The sequence below is a fragment of the Aethalodelphis obliquidens genome, unplaced genomic scaffold (assembly GCF_003676395.1).
Source record: "Aethalodelphis obliquidens isolate GAN/ISIS:26980383/991018 unplaced genomic scaffold, ASM367639v1 scaffold482, whole genome shotgun sequence".
NCBI classification, from domain to species: domain Eukaryota; kingdom Metazoa; phylum Chordata; class Mammalia; order Artiodactyla; family Delphinidae; genus Aethalodelphis; species Aethalodelphis obliquidens.
In genome coordinates, this window is record NW_020838396.1 from 1 (window position 1) to 16,521 (window position 16,521).

General features: G+C 61.4%; 2 protein-coding genes across 2 annotated transcripts; one reads left to right on the forward strand and one right to left on the reverse strand.

The window, feature by feature from the left end:
- Positions 1–651: 651 nt before the first annotated feature.
- LOC113616779 (calcium/calmodulin-dependent protein kinase type II subunit beta-like) lies at positions 652–7,453 on the forward strand. The gene is made up of 5 exons (XM_027100152.1): positions 652–808; positions 5,154–5,229; positions 5,335–5,429; positions 5,610–5,844; positions 6,064–7,453. Exons 1-4 carry the CDS (start codon positions 706–708, stop codon positions 5,840–5,842), a joined length of 507 nt encoding a protein of 168 aa, XP_026955953.1. The 5' UTR covers positions 652–705; the 3' UTR covers positions 5,843–5,844; positions 6,064–7,453.
- A 2,870-nt stretch (positions 7,454–10,323) lies between these two features.
- On the reverse strand, positions 10,324–15,737 carry LOC113616780 (synaptobrevin homolog YKT6-like; the record flags this gene model as incomplete). The annotated part of the gene is made up of 4 exons (XM_027100153.1): positions 10,324–12,029; positions 12,844–12,945; positions 15,190–15,255; positions 15,543–15,737. Coding segments are annotated over 4 exons (399 nt in total), but the record flags the coding sequence as incomplete, so codon positions are not given.
- Between the last annotated feature and the right edge of the window lie 784 nt (positions 15,738–16,521).

Genomic DNA, 16,521 nt, shown 5'->3' on the forward strand with positions numbered 1-16,521 from the left:
CCCCATGTCCCCCCTCTGTCCCCCTCCATCCCCCATGTCCCCTCGTGACCCCCCCGTCCCCCCACTCTCTGGCTTTGGCTCACCAGCTCATAGGTTTTGTCTTCTGTGTGTTTCCCGCCTGCCTCGTGTTTCTCGTGTTCACGTCTCGTCTGTTCCGCCCCAGCCCTCAGGATCTCTGACATCCTGAACACGGTGAGGAGGGGTTCGGGGACCCCAGAAGCCCAGGGCCCCCCACCCTGCCCTCCTCCGGCTCTCCCAGGCTCCCCACCCACCCTGTGTAAGTAGCACCTTGAGTGGCCCTGCTGGCTGCTCCTGGGGGCTCACAGGGGTGTGGAGACCCCTGGCTGCGGTGCGCCGCCCCCTGGCTCTGGGGAGGGGCCGGCTCGGGGGGAGGGGGACGTGGAGTGCAGGGAATTCCACACGGAGCTGCCGTTTGGCTAAAGACATGCACGTGTGCGAAGAGAACCAGGAAGCAGTTTCCCGTGATCTAGAGCCACACGCTCCCAGGGTCTGCAGTCTGCGGGTTTCTTCCGCAGCGAGGATGGGACGGCGCCGGCCGGGTGGTGCCTGGGGTTACGCCCCCGCCAGTGATGCTAGGGGTGGGGGCCCGGCCGGGCGGGCGCTGGGCTGGGCCACCTCCCCAGGGAGGGAGGAGCCGCCGCAGCCCGTCTGCCGCCCGCCCGCCAGTATCGCTTACAGGGATGGATGACACCCCAGGGCGGCAGCCATCCCCACCTCCGGGGAGACACCGGGCTCTCAGAGGAGAGGCTGCGGGGCCGGGGGCCGGGCATGGCGGGGGAGAGGCTGGGTGAGTGCCGGGCCGGGAGGGTGCTGACCCCCGCCCACCTGCTGCGGGCCACCCCCAGGGGCCTGGCCGAGAGGAGGGAGCGGGGAGGGAGGCCCTGGGAGCAGTCGGGCAGGCACGGAGGCCTGAATACTGTGGCCTGAATCCGGGCTTGCCTGAGGGGCGTGGAGGCGAGTGTCCGAGGTGAGGGACAGGGTCTTGCAGGCGGGCGCACAGCGGAGCCTGTGGGAGGGGGCCGATCCCCGTCCCCATTTGTGCGGCATCCTATCCGAGTCTAGAGGCCACCACGTCCCCATCTCTGGGATCCTTGCAGCCCCTCCTTTCACAGATGAGAACGATGAGGGGAGGAGATGCGGAGGGCTGTGCCCAAGGGGGCCACCTGCAGCGTGACCTCGGCCCAGGGCTGCAACCCACCCTAGGAACGTGCGCGGGCCAGGTGGGGACCTCTGAGGACAGGGCATGCCACGGGTGCTGAGCACCCCAGGCTGACCTGGGGGGCCCACGGCACTGGCTTGCCCCTTTAGGGGTCTGTCCTGAGCTTGACTCCGGGGGGTGTGGCCACAGAAGGTGCTGTGACCAGCACTGGATGGAGGGTGGCCGGGCCTGCAGGGTGCAGGGAAGGGGAAGATGCAAAGCCCTGGGGGGCACCGGGGGCACCGGGGGCGGGGGGCCCCATCAGTCTCCCTCAGGGAGAGGGGTCCTCGTGGTTGGATGTGCACCCTCCTCTCACCTGGAGTTCCCAGCATCCCAGCTCCATAGGCCTGTGTGAGGGTCCTCGGGTGAAGGAACGTGGGTGGGGCCGGCCCGGAGAAGGGACTTCTGAGGGGCCGTTGTGGGGTGAGTTATGGCGCTCAGTGGGCTGAGTGCCAGAGCCGGGGTGCCCCCTCTCCAGCTCTGGGACCAGGGTTCGGCCCCTCACGGCCCCGAGGCCCGGGCTGCAGAGGGCCATCCCTGGGCTGGGTTGTGGGTACCCTCTTTTCCCGGGAACGTCCCCGCCAGCTGTCTCAGTGTGTAAATGGGGTCGGTGCCCACTGGCCGGGGCCGTGTTCTCCATGATCAGGGATTACGCACAATCCAGGCTGATCCTGTGCAGCTGCCTCCCTGGGGTGGCTGGGGGCATCCTGGCACCCCTGCAGCTGCCGAGAGACAGGCCTTGGGGTCAACCTGGGGTCACTGGGGTACCCCCGGACCCTTTGCCGGTGGCCGGGCCTCCCTGGCCTGTTAGCTCACCCCAGGAGAGCCGGAGGGGACATGGGGGCTGCACTTCAAGCCAGACCTCAGCTCCGTCCCCGGAGTTGTCTGGTGGGGGGGGCTTGTCCTCAATAACAAGCCTCACCCCCGCCCCCAGGAGTCCCTTCGCGCAGCATGCCACTTGGGGGGAGGAAGGATTGCTCCGCAGCGTGGGGTTAGACGTGGGCGGCAGCCCCTCCGAGGGTCAGGAGCGTCCAGCCCACTCCTGGGCTGTGACTGGGCTCGTGTGGCCTCAGCTTTCCCATCTGCAGAATGGACGTGGTGGCTGTTTCCTAAACTTCAGACTTTGCAATGTGTGCTGCGACCCTAGGTTTCTATTTACTTAATTCTTTCTCTTTACACTGACTCCATTTTTAATTACGCTTTGTTTAAAAATGCTCAATATTACTTCATTAAGTGGAAGATTCAGCTCGCCACAGTGCAGTAGGGTGACTGTAAAATCAGAGTGCACGGGAAACAAAACAGAAAAGGTCACTCAATTCCAGCTGCAAGGCTGTTGGCTAAGGGCTCACATGGGGCGGGGGCGGCTCACGACGTTTGTGAAGAAGGGGGGTTGACAAGTGTCGGGGTGTCGGGGTGCGTAGACGTCCCCTTGGCGAGATCAGCAGGATGGCCTGGAGCTGACAGAGTAAATCGCAGGTGGGAGGTGGGGGCTCCTGAGCAGGGGCTGGACCTGGTGCCACAGGCGGGAGGCGGCGAGGTCCCGGGTGACAGACCGCCCTGGGCAGGGACGGAAGTGGCAGGGGCTGGGTGTTGCCCCCCCTCTGGGCGGGGTCTGGTGGGGGAGCTAGGCTGCACTGGGGGGAGATCAGAGCCTGAAGCTCGAGGCCACCTCCGCAGAGGTGACAGGTGAACTGGGGATGGGGGTGGATGAGGTCCCAGAGGAGAGAGGGTTGCCCAGAATTGCGAAACGCCCAGGCAGAAGGTGGAGAGGTGGGCAGGCTGCGGGGGAAGCCCTGAGAGGGGAGACGAAGTGTGATGGGATGGGCGAGGGAGGGCGCGGTGTGTGGGTGGAGGTGTGGAATACCCAGAGGGTGAGGACAGAGGCCGGCCTGCACGTGCTGTGTTGGGACCGAGCTCTGCAGGTGGACGTGGGGCATCAGGACAGCTGGGCCCACAGCCTGCCTCCTGGAGGCCAGCTTCCAGGGCTGACCAGACAAGGTGGGGCTCGGGTTCTGCAGAGACAGCCTTAAGCCCAAACCCTGCTGTAGTCCAGACACGGAGTTCGGCGGCAGAAGCGCCGCCGGGTCCAGAGAGAGCATCTCTTTTATATAGCGGAAGCCCACGCATGCTTGCGGGTTGGTGTGCACAAACACACACACACACACACACACACACACACACGCATGCCCACATGCCCACTCTCTCACCTGCGCACGTGTGCACGAAGGTGCACACACACATACACATATGCTCATGCATGCGCTCAACCATGACACCCTTGGGTGTCATGGAGCTCACCCTGCAGCCACTGTCCAGAGCTGGTGCGACACGACCCAGGCTCCCAGCTCAGACACGGGCACGCCTGGGCTCGCACGCAGCAGGCAGCATCTTCTACCATGGACTCTGTCCGCTTCCTAGCTGGGTGCCTGGGAAAGTGAGCGCCCAGACAGCCGAAGGTGCTGATGGGAGGGCCGTGGGCACATGCTTCAAAATGCTAACTGCACCTTTTTGGAGCTGGCAACCCGCGCTCTGGGAATGTAGCCTGCAGATCAACTCACGTGTGTCCTGGTCCCGGCTGCTCTGCCAGCTGAAGACTGGAGACCTACAGATGCCCATCACTAGGCCTGGTTGAGTGGGGATGCCCATCCCACAGGAGTGGCCGTGCAGAGAGTCTGTGGTCCCGATGTGCTGCTGGGAGCAGGGGGGACACCAGTACCCATGCTGGGAGTGCGCAGACATGCGTAACTGGTGTGGCCGTGACCGGGGAGGGAACGGGGGGACAGAGCTCCTGGGGTCGTGCTTTTGGTGGCCTTCTTGGGTCTGAGTTTTATCACTGGCATGTTATCACTGCTTTAGGAGATCACCACGTGTGGATGCGTCTGTGCCTGTGTGCACACTCGTGTGTATTTCCTGTGTGCCTTTGGGTGTTTCTGTATCTGCACAGAAGTGGTTAAGCACCTCAGGATGGTACTTCTCTGGGGAGGGTGAGCGAACAACAAGATTCAGGGGAACACAGGCATCTGCATCTTTATCTGGAAGGTTTTATTTCTTGAAAAGAAATCTAAAGCAAATATGAAAATGGTTCAGATTTGAATCAGCAGGCTGTGGGCTATATTATTCTTTCTGCTTCTTCCATGTGTTTAAAATGTTTTGCCTGAAAATAAATGGTAGTTAAAGAGATAAAGGAGCCCCCAGGTGCGCACCCGGGGGACTGGGTCTGTCCAGGACCAGAGGTCAAGTGGGCAGGAACCTGGAGAAAGCTGCTGGCGCAGGGCCTCAGGTAGAGGGTGCAGGATGGAAAGGTGATGCCAGAGGACTGGCCTGGGGTCCCAGGACCGCAGACAGGTGGAGGCTGGAGGAGGTGGAAGGCCAGGCGGCAGCCTGCGGCCTTCCAGGGAGAGAAGGCAGTGAGGCCCGCACTCTGCCTTCCCCTGGGCCCGGCTCCCTGGCCTTTGCGCTGAGGCCTGGCCCTGCAGTCTTCAATCCCCTGCCTGCTTCGTGAGCCCGCCCTTAGTAGACAGCTGCCTCCCCAAGAAGGCCTATGAGAGCAATGTCCGTGGTGGGGGGCGGGCAGGAGCTGGGAAGGCTGGTCACAGTGTTGCAGCTGCGGAGGGCCCAGGGGATACAGCCGGAAGGACTGGGGCGTGGCAGGCTTGGCTTCCCCTTCCTGCCTCTTCCAGACCTTTTGTACTCTGGATGGAGTATTTCCGTCGTTCAGGGATGTTGTATTTAAGACAAATAAGACAGAGGCTTGTTGGACTTTGAAATGGGGACCCCGTTGGTGTCCCTGAAGGGAGCAGTCTAAGCCGGGCAGCCTCGGGGTCCCTCCTGGAGGGGGAGGGGGAGGGGGCGGGGGGTGCTCTGCGCGGGACCCCCCCCCCCCCGGGGCTGTAGGGGAGTGGCTCACGGGTCACTGGGCGGCTGTCCCCCACAGCGCGGAAGCAGGAGATCATCAAGATCACGGAGCAGCTCATCGAGGCCGTCAACAACGGTGACTTTGAGGCCTATGCGTGAGTCAGGGCTCCTGGGCCCATCCTGGGGCTGCGGGGTGGGAGGGGGGTGGACGGACGGGGCGGGTTCTGAGGGGCCCCTCCTCACCTGGGTCTGCCCCCCAGGAAAATCTGCGACCCAGGCCTGACCTCGTTTGAGCCCGAAGCCCTGGGCAACCTGGTTGAAGGGATGGACTTCCACAGATTCTACTTCGAGAACTGTGAGTGCGGGGCGGCGGCAGGAAGAGGGCGGCACCCCCGGGGAGCCCGCGGGCCCCCAGCCGGGCGCGCAGGGAAGCCCTGTCCCGTCCTAGTCCCGCCGGAGGGGGAGGGGTGGCCGGGCCGGCGCTCGTAGGGGGCTGGGCCGGCGGCGCGGTGCCAAGCCCCTGCCCCGCCCACAGTACTCGCCAAGAACAGCAAGCCGATCCACACGACGATCCTGAACCCGCACGTGCACGTCATCGGCGAGGACGCCGCGTGCATCGCCTACATCCGCCTCACGCAGTACATCGACGGGCAGGGCCGGCCCCGCACCAGCCAGTCCGAGGAGACCCGCGTGTGGCACCGCCGAGACGGCAAGTGGCAGAACGTGCACTTCCACTGCTCGGGGGCGCCCGTGGCCCCGCTGCAGTGAAGGTGAGCGCCCTGGGGGGAGGAGAGCGCCGCCCGGGCGGGGCTGCGGAGAGCGGTGGGGAGGCCAGCGTGGTGTTAGGGGGGCAGGGGCGCCGGGTCAGGGCCTCCAGGCTCCTCGCCGGGCGGCCTCGCAGGCGCCCACCTTGCAGACGCCAAACCCGTGTCAGACGGAGAGCGGCCGCCGGACGCTGACCTGCCCGCCCTCGGTCCGCCCCGTTTCAGAGCTGCCGCGGCTGGTTTCACGGGACAGACTCGGTGTTTGGAGCCCAGCTGCCCTCGGGCGCACGGCCTGCCTGTCGCATGTTTGTGTCTGCCTCGTTCCTCCCCTGGTGCCTGTGTCTGCAGAAAACCAAGACCAGATGTGATTTCTTTTTAAAAACAAGACGACAACCGCACACACAAAATTGATGTCGGATGAAATGGAAAAAAAACGAAACAAGGGAAAAAGCTGTAAAAAGCCCTGGCGTTTGTGGGGCTTCGAACCTTCTGGCTGCTCCCCGCCTAAGCTCCACGTGTCCGTCTGCTCCTGGCCTCCTCCGGGGACCGGCCGGGGCAGTGAACTTGTCCGCAGGGGCCTGCCACCCAAGGAACGGTGTTTGCTAGGTGGCGCCCACCCCCACGCGTCTGCATCCTCCCTGCCGCGCATGGCTCCTTGTCAGGAGTGTCAGGTGTCGTCTGGGGAGGGGCTGGGGGGGCTGAGCATGGCTGTCCTCCCTCCTGCTTCCCTTCCCTCCTGTCCTCCCCGGGGAGGCGCAGGTGCGAGCTCCCGGTGTCCCTGGCATGGGTGAGCAGTGCAGAGGCTGGGCCAGCCCCTCTGGGAGGATGCGGAGCCCTCGGAGAAGGCCCGGCGGGCCCAGGGCTCCAGCTCTGGCCCCGTTGGGGCCAGGGAGGTGCACTGGGTCGGGCAGGGGGTGTAGGGGGGTCACCCCTTACTTTCAGACCTCATGCCTGGCAAGAGACATGCCGAGAGGATGCTGCTGGCTGCGGCCCAGTGTGCAGGGGACCCCGGGGCTGGCCTCCCTTCTGTTCAGGCACCTCTCCCTCTTTGCCCCCTCCCCCCTCCCCCCGTGTGGGTGTGGGGCAGGAAGGAGAGAGGGGTCAGAGGCGGGTGGGTGCCTTTGGCTCCCAGGCCGAGGCAGAGTCCAAGCAGGTGTTCGCTGAAGGAAGCTGCGCTTTCGGAGTCTGGGCCCAGGGCAGCAGGGAGCGGAGGGCCGCACGGGGCTGCGTGTGACAGGGACCCCCGGGGTTGGGAGAAGGCGGGCTGGGCTCACCTGGGGTCCCCCTGCGTGCTGGCGGGCACTGTGGGGAGCCTCCGGGATGGGCCACGTGGCCAGGGGGCGGCGAGAGAGTCAAGGGCCGTCGTCTGGGTGTGCGAGCGGGTCTGAGCTGGCCCGCTGGGCTGTGGTTGGGGGGGTGCAGGGGCCGTGATCGCAGAGGTGCAGGACCCCCTGCCCCAGTACCTGCCCTCTTCCACTCATGTTGTTTTCAACACGGATTTTCTTTATCTTCCCCCCCAATCAAGCCAAGGGAGGGGCCTGGAGTGGGGAACAGGACACAGGATGCTGGTCTCCAAGGGGACTGTCCATCGACAGACACTCAGAGTGGACGCTCGCCTGCCCGTCCGCGGCTGTGCTCAGGACAGCTGTCCCCACCCACGGACGCGGGGTAAACACCTGCCAGGCTCCCTGGGCCTCGGGCAGTGGCAGGGCCCGCCGTGGACAGCGTGTGGCCCGGCCAACCTCGCCTCCTTGGGCCTCCTCCCCTCCTCTACCCCTTCTCTCCACGGAGCTGCCTGTCTGGGATAATTTGGGGTTTTTTTTCTGGGGGATAGTTCTTTTGCATGACCCCTCATGAGCAAGCCACACCCGCTCTTCTAGCTAGATGTCCGCGGTGTGGCAGTGTCGGCCAGCCTGCCCTGCAGAGGGTCGGCTGCCTGCGGTGCTGGCCGGCCTTTCCTCTTCTCTCTTTTTGCTGAGTTTCATTGTCTTTTCTTTCTGAGCCTTGTAAGTGTACAAAATTATTATTTTGTTCTGTCTCGGGAAACTGCAAATAAAAGGAAAACAGGACAAACTGCTTCAAGTGCATCCGCGTGCTCTATGCTGGGACCCTGCTGACCCCTCACCTCACGGCAGGTCCCTTCTCCACCATGTGGGCCCCGGGCTGGCCAGGCTGCAGAAACCTTAGGCCAGACGTTCCCGAGCCCGTCTCGGTGGACGGCACGCCCAGGTGGGGCCCCTCCGTGCCGCTGCAGGTCAAGCTCTGCCAGCTATCCCCACCCCAACCTCTGGTTCCCCTGAGGCCCTGGACAGACCCCTGAGTCCCCACGCCCCCAACCTCTCCCGTCTCCCTAGTGGCCTCTGAAGATGAGGCTGGGAGAGCGGATCTATGTGGGAAGAACCACAGGACCAAGGCCTGCTGCCCTGTCCAATCTCTCCCTCCACCCATCCGTTCTTCGTGCACGTTGATTAGAACACGCGGTGCCCAAGGCCAGCCCCCGCTGCTCCTGTGGGCCCTCACGCTGATTTGTGTAGACAGCATGTAGGTGTCACACAGGCCAGCGTGGATGCCAGACACCGACGTCAGGAGCAGAAGAGCAGTGGCTGCTGAGATGCAGAGGACAGAGCGGGCGATGACAACGGGGGCCCGGAGAGACTCTGCGAGGAGCCCCGAACAGCAAGAGCCCAGCAGAGACCAGGGGGACAGAGGGATGCCAGGTACGGAGGCTCCCAGATGGTCCCAGACTGAGGAGAGGGCGGGAGGGAGCGAGGGCCCAGGGTCGGCACAGCCAGGTGGTCCCCACCAGGCCTTCCCTCTGCAGCTTAGCCCCAGCATGGAGGGACGTGTCACCTGGCTGCCCATGGCACCCCTACAGCAGGGGACACAAAAGCCTGCTGGGCCTCCCTCGGGAACACTCACCCTCGGCCTGTGTGGCTGAGTGAGCGCTGGCCATGTGGCTGCTGGCCTGTCTGATCACCTGACCACAGAGCCGCATGGCAGCCCGGCCCCGCGGCTGTCTGACCACGTGGCCACATGACCACACCGCTGCATGGTCGCCTGGCCCTCCGGACATCTGCCCTCGTGGCCGCACACACTCAGGCCCCGCCGGGCGAGGGCTTCTGGGGCCTGCCTGTGCTCTGCTGTCCCTCCCGCAGACCTCTTGGCCCACCTCGCTCCCAGGCAGACCCTGGGCAGCCCTGCTGGTACCTCAGAGGCACCCTCCTGTGGAGATGGGCAGCCTCACCTCCACGCCTGGTCCCCAGGCCCTGCTGCCTGTCTGTACCTTACGCCTCGAGCTTACTCAGCACAGAAATACAGGCTTTAAGACAATCTGATACACCAAACGCGCCCACCCAGGGGGGTCCAAGTGACTTCTGACGAGACAGCTGCCGCTTCGGGCCAGCTCAGTCCTGTCCACTGGGACAGAACAGGCCTCCTCCTCCAGCCTCGGCATCTGGTTGCAGGCACCTTCAGATGGGCCAGGAGGCCCTCGATGCCAGCTTGTCGGCCCCGTGGCCGATACCCGGCAGGGGCTCTCAGGTGTGCAGGCAGGAGGGAGGGCTGCACGGGGAGCACCTCGGAGGATCCGAGAGCAGGGCACAGAGAATCTAGGACAGAGCCCGCGAGTGGAGTCTGTCCCCGCCGCCGCAGTATCTAGGGCTCCACTCACCTATCAGCTGTAATCCGAGGAGGCTTTCCAGGCCAGGCCTCCCTCCGGGCACCCGCCACCGCCTCCCCCCACCCCCCATCCCCCCCACTGCAGATTCTGAACCCTGAGGTGTGCCAGGACTCCGAAACCCAGAGCAGGGCCGGCAGGATGGGCAGAGGGAGGTCAGTGAGAGGGCCTTTCACTTGTCATTTTAAAAAGCACGTGCTTTGGGCATAGCTCCCTGCACCATGGGTAAAAACCCTGCCCTGGCGGGTCCTCTGGGCACGAAAAGCCGGGAATGCCCATGCTGCTCCCTATTGCGATGGTCAGAAGTAAGGCTGAAAACAGGCCCCAGGCCAGCGAAGAGACGGACTGAGAAGTGTTTGCAGACCGTCTGATGGCCAGCTGCCGAGGATGTCCCCTAAACGAGGATGAGAGTCCCAGGCCTGCAAGGATGCCTGGAGCACAGGGAGCTCCCACACCCCAGCAAAGACAGCACGCGCTGGAGGGGTTCTCATCTGCGTGGCCCCGGCCCTGTGGCTGTGCGGCAGCCTCCCAGGCGTAGTGAGGACCAGGTCACAGGGTTCAGAGCAGGGCTTCTCTCTGCTCTGCGGCTCCGTCACCCACTTCCTGCTAGAAAAGTCTGAGGGGAGATGACCGCTTGGGCCTGGTGGGGAGGGGAGCGGGGGTGGGGGGTTAAGGGAGATGCTGTCTCCCCCCACAGGAACTGCCCCAGGAGACGGGGGACCCCACGCTCTGCAGGCGCACGGCGCGGAGGGGCAGGGCTCCCGCGGAAAGGGGTCCCTGGGGCTCCAACAAAGCACAGGACTATTTTAGAATTTCAAAAGTCAACTTTATCCAGATAGGAACCTTTCAGACAGAACACAGAGAGAAAAAGGTAGGCGGCACTTATTAAAATACACTTTGCCAAACGATTTAACATTAGAATACAAGAGGAGCTGGGGAAATGCCTGATGCGGGGTCTCGGCCAGCCCCACCCCCAGTTCCTCCCCAGTATCCTCCGAAGTGGGAGGAGAGTCAGACAAAGCTCAGATCGTTCCTAAGGGGAGCTCACGGCCGCCTCAGGCGCCAGCGAGCAGGCTGGGTCTGCGCCTTTCAGGGGCATCCGCGGCAGCAGGACTCACACGGGCAGGCTGCTTTTAGAGAAAAAGGGCAGCTGGCAGGTGAATCTCTTCGGGTGGGGTCCTCGGAAGCCACGCGGATCCCACCTTCTGGCCCAAGCAAGGGAACTCGCGGCCGCTGGCACTGCCCGTCAGGGCAGTGGGACCTCCCAGTTAGGGCAAGAACAGAGTGCGCAGGGATGGACACCCAGGGACGAGACCACACTGGTTGACACCACCCCAGCACGGGCTTCCGCGGAGACTGAGTCCCGCAGGGGCATCCCGAGCTTGTGTTCTCAAGAAGCGCAGCAGGGCCCCAGGAGGCAGTCTGGAACATGGCAGTAGGGCCCGAGGGACCAGAGAGGCTGAGAAGGGCCCAGAGCCCCCCGGGCCACTGCCTGGGCTGCTCTGCGTGTCTGTTTCCAGGGTTGGGCCTCAGAGCCGTGGGCCTCATGCTGCTGGGGGCGGCTGGGGGGGGGGGGGGAGGGTGCGGGCTCAGCGGTGCTTCTGCAGGGGGCTGGGCTGGAGTGTGGAAGGCTCAGGCCGTAAGTGGGGTGCTGGGAGCCCCCGGGCTGGCTGGCACCTTCTCTTGGTGCCTGGTAGTGGTGGCCACAGTAAAGGTCACTTGCTAAGACGTGTGTTAAGTCCCAGGTGATTGTCAGGACAGTCTTGTCACCAGAAAGGCAAGTGAAACCTGTTCATGAGAGCCTACAGCACACCCTGCTATGATCCAGATGTTCAAAGCCAGACCGCAAGTCCGGGCAGGCGCCCCTCCCGAACTTCCAAGGCATCTCTTTGGAGCTCGCTGGACGGGCACTGCAGAAAGTCAACCTCAGCAGGAGCGCAAACAAGGTCTCAGAACTTGTGAAGCCCAGTGGCTGTCTCCTCCCGACATGGACACGCTGGCCCGAGCCCCCATCGGCACCCCCCACGCCCACTGCGCCCGCAGTGGCTGTCTGTCCCACCCCAGCCCTGTAGTCAGGGCACCCCACTCACTGGACTGTTAACACAGCTAGCGTACAGATAAAACCCAAAGGTGTACTGACGATCAACAAAGAGCCGGCTCTGACCCCGCCGTGGGCCTTGCACACGTCCTTCCCAGGGGGTTAGAAACGAGCCCTGCAGCATCTACAGGAGTCACTGAGCTTTATGGTTTCATTCGGCCCCAAAATACACGTTTAGGGGGCCTCAAATTACTAGACATGTGAATCTGAACGTTCCCCACCCCCAGGTCCCTTCCACCCTTCGGTTCCTCCCACGAGCTCCAAAGCCAAAGTTGAGTCTGTCCCACTCGGGTCGTTCCACGGTGGGTCTGCTCCCTGGGGGCTGCAGTTCCGATGTGAGTGACGGTGGCGTTCCAGCGCAGGGGCCTCTGCCGGCCGCTGTCACATGATCGCACAGCACGAGTTTTGCTTCCGGGCCTGGAAAGAGACAAAGAAGAGCTGAAGAGGTGGACCTCGGCACACGTAGCACTGGGGGCTCCGTGGGGGTTGGGCGGCTTTACCGGGGGCTCCGGGAATCGCAAGGAGAGAGAGAGAGAACCGGCCCGTCCGCGACGCCTGGAGCGAAGCTGTCCAGGAGCAGTTCATACCCCTGAAGTTATTTTGTCCGCCTTCCGTTAACGCTATCAGTAAGGAAGTAAACTTCCTGTTGTCAAGCCAAGTACAAAGAACAGGAACGTTAAGTCGGGTTGGCTGAGTCTCTTCCTCTGCTCCGGCCCCATCTCCCCGTAAAGCTGTCTTAACCCACAGGGGTGCTTCTTACTGAGGATGTCCTCAGAGAACAGAGAGGTTCACACTTCGTTTGTGGGGCCTCCGTTACCTTCCCTCTCACCTCCTGTTCGCAGATGCCCCCTAGCCCCACTGGCATCGCCCTCCAAGGCACACGTGAGAGCAAACGTGTGTGTGGATGGACCAAGTAAACGCAGCGCCCCGCTGTTCAAACTGAAATCCTTTGGCTGAAGGGAAGCTAACTAGGAACATAAGGAACTCTCTGGAAGGCGGCGCACTGCTGCTCCTCGGCAGGCAGCAGGGATGCGGGGCCCACCCTTCCGGCCTGGGGAGGGGGGAGCCTGGAGGCAGGGCGGGGCAAGGCCCCAGCTCACCTAGGCTCCCACAGCGCCCCAGTGAACCTGCCGCTACTGACCGCCCACGTTACTGAACGTTCCAAGGAAGACTTGTTTAGTGGTGAGCACTGCTCTGGGGAAGGGGTGCTCAGGAGCCGGGCCGCACTCACCGTTTTATAGAAGGCTTTAGACTGTATTCCCAGCACTTCGGATTTGGACACCAGGTCATCTAGCTTCTCGCCTCGCTCTAACAAAGACTCCATGGTGTTGTGCTGGACAAGAAGAAAAACAGAAAAGAACACTTTGCTCTGTTCACAAAGTGAGTAGACGCCAGCCCCCTCGAGAAGCTCAGTCACAAGAAAGCACTTCCTTTGGGCCCCTCCGCCATATCTGGGCCACTGCATCAAGACACAGTGTCCCAGACCTGTGGAGGAAACAGGACCTAGTGACCTTCCTGGAGAACCTAGAAGGTTCTAACTGGGACATAAAGCACTTCCCCCAAATCCTCCACAGCACAGGCTCAGCCAGCCACACTCCAGGAGGGATCACCTACGCCTGCATTTATACACACACATTCCTACTGCACAGAACGCTTCCTGTTCCCCCAGGGGAACTGTGTCTAAATCGCATTACTGTCAATTCTGCGAGAGCACTTCTGCACTTAGGCAGTACAGACAGACCCTTTCTGAACGGGTGAAGGGATGGAGGCCCTCAGAAGAGCCCCCAGCCCCACTGCCAGGACCATCAGGAAGTGGCCGACTCACTCCCACCCCAGACGGCCACTGCTAGGGCAGCCGCAAGGCCCTCAGAGGCCTCTTCAGAACAAGTGGCACGAACCTAGCTTTGCACATGTGAAACGGCACAGAATGAGGAGTGAGCAAAAATGTCCTTTATCTCTACACACAGCCGAGCAACTCAGATTTCCACCATAAAAAGTTAACTGGCTCAAGACATGAATGGGATAAAAGGTAGCATAACCAGTAATCCAGATTTTATCACTGCAGCCAGAATGGGCTGGGTGTCCAGGACCCATCTGCTCTGTGCAGTGGAGAGAGAAGGAAAGACGGGGAGCATGTGTCCCCCGGCTCTGTGGTGCTCACGTGCGCAGGTTCTGAAGCAGCAGAAGGCAGAGACAGGGCTCGGTTAGGAAACATGCAGAAACATGTCACAAAAGACAGAGAAGTGCCTGAAAACTGTCACATCTAACTTTCATTCCAAAGCCCCCAAACATTATCCAAAGCATGGTTTAGAAGACCTAGGCTTGGAGCCCCTGGGATGCTCTTTATAGAACACAGTCTGCTGGGTCCTGCCCCAGACCTGTGCATGAAAGCTGAGCCAGCGTTGGTAGGAGTTTTATATTTGGGGTAGGATTTGTCTGGCCACCTTTTCTGGGTTTTATTTTAATTTTCGGGGGGCTGTGCTGCGCAGCTTGTGGGATCTTAGTTTCCTGACCAGGGATCGAACCTGTGTCCCCGCAGTGGAAGCGCGGAGCCCTAACCACTGGACGGCCAGGGAAGTCCCCTTTCCTGGGTTTTATATCCATCTACTTAGGTGTCCATTACTTGCCGGGCGCGGGCTAAGCCCTCGCCCTAAGCCGAAGCCGGGCGTTGTTCTGTGAGCAGGGGCGTAAAGCTCAGGATAAGCTCCCAGTCCTGGGAGCTCGCACACGGGTCAGGATTCACGTAAACGTGCAATGACAATGCAGCGACATTCGGAAAGGGCCTGTACAGCCTCCGAGTACCCTGGTGGCCTGAGTGCAGGGCGCCCGTGCAGGAGGCAGACAGGAAAGGGAGGGAGGGCCCGGGGTGCGGGACCATGTCAGGGAGCCTGCACTTTATCCTGGAGCTGACTTGGGAGCTGCCAAGGACTTCAGGCAGAAGAGTGACAGATCAACAGCTACTGTGTAGTGGACAGACTGGAGGGAGGCAGGAAGCCAGGGGACCAGTCAGAGGCAGAGGCCCCAAGAATCAAAGCCAGTGCTGATTGAGGGCCAAAGGTAGCTCAGAGTTTTAAGAAAATGTTGAAGCAATTACAAACCAGGATATTGCAGCTAAAAATGCAGGGTTCCCGCTCTTCTAAAACAGGCCTGATTCTGACAACGCCGGGCCTGCATTTAGTCAGAGCGGGTGAGCCTCAGTCTGTGCCGAGGCCCAGACCCTGAAAGGGAGGCGCCTGCTGGGCAGTGGCTCAAGCTAAGACAGGCACTGCAGAGGCAGGACCACAGAACGCAGATCCCCCGAACCCAGTAACTGCCCAGACAGGGAGCGCGGACGGGAATATGCTGGGTCCCTCAAACAACGGGTGCCGTTAACCAAGACGGGGCGCGGGAGGGATCCTGCTAGGGTTGTCTGAGTGAGTCTGGCTTTGAGGCCTCTGATGCACGGGGACAGGTGGGCAAACACCACTTTCAGAAAAGTGCTTCGACTACAACTAAAGCAAGTGCCGGCCGCGCGGGCTTGACTCCCGGCAAATCCTGCTGCCCCTCAGTTTGGGGACTCGCTCTCCTACTTACTCACCAGGATGATTTTGGTCTCATCTAGTTCAGCCTGCACTTTAGTCATGGGGTCAGCTTCTCGGGGGTTCTAGGAAAGACCCAAAAATAAAAACCATGTCAGGACTGGAGTGGCCACCTGGAAAACGGGGCTCAAAACCAAGTGAGCTGGACACACTTTCAGAAGTTAAAAACCACAGGCTGTTTAACCACATGATAGAGAAGCAAAAGCTTGCCTAGGAGCTCGGGTTCCAGGTCTTAATGTGGGTCCCTGCGTTTTTCAAAAGGACATCAACATCCACATCACCCAGAGCCACAGCCACCAGGGCCACCGGCTCTTCTGTTCCACACAGCTTTGGCACAGTCTTTACACCCTACCTGGTATCTACTGAGGTGACCGTCCAGGCCTGCGTACTGGATGGTATCGGGGGATCCAACTGGCCAATCTATCCTGTCGACCTGCTTGGAGAATTCGTCCAGTACCTGCAGGACAGAGGAGCTCAGCAACACGCCCTCCCTTCTGCTGTGCTCATCCGAAAGAGAGGACCCAGGGAGGAGGGTAGAGGAGGATGGCTAATGGCAAGGGGAAAATCTAAGCTCAAGTTCCTCCTTCCTCAGTATTCTGGGAATTAAAAACCGAGGATGCCTAGCCTCATATGAACCTCATCTGGTGAATGACAGAAGTATTAGAATTTCAAACTACAGATTTCCACTTTTATCAGGTTACGAATTTCCAGAACAAAGGATATTGGCCCTCTAATTTTCCAAAACAATTCTTCAGAAAGGTAATTAGGTCCCTTGAGTTTAAGCAGCCACCAGATTTCATGTGCTTGTAAGTGTATGACTGTTTTGGGGGATGTGAGGCCAGGGCCTTTGAGGAGTTTATCATTAGCACCACACAAACGCACTGAAGAACGCGGCGGCGCTAGCCCCACACGGGGCAAGAAGCTGCTGTAACTGCACGATGGGCCAGCAGGGGGACTCCTGCAGCAGAGGCACAGAGGTGGGGAGGGGCCCAGTGTGTGCCCTACGAGCCTGTCGGAGCAGAAGAGGGGAGGAGGGGACGTGGGTCACAGGGCAGAGCACGCATTTCTTTCTTCAGAAAGAAATGAAAGTCATGACTTTGAGGGCAGAGGCAGGAAGAGAGCCAGCAAGAGGAGTGACGGGGGCAAAAGCACGGCCAGAGCTGACGCGAGGGCCCCCTCCCGGAAGGAGAGTTGCTGTGACTCTGTGGCCAACAAGAAGAGTCAAGGCAGCACCAGGGACACTAGTAGGGTGAGAAGCAGAAATCGGCAGGGGCAGGGGGTACAGTGGGGTGGGACGGACGGGACTGGGAAGGCTCCCAGACTCTCTCTTG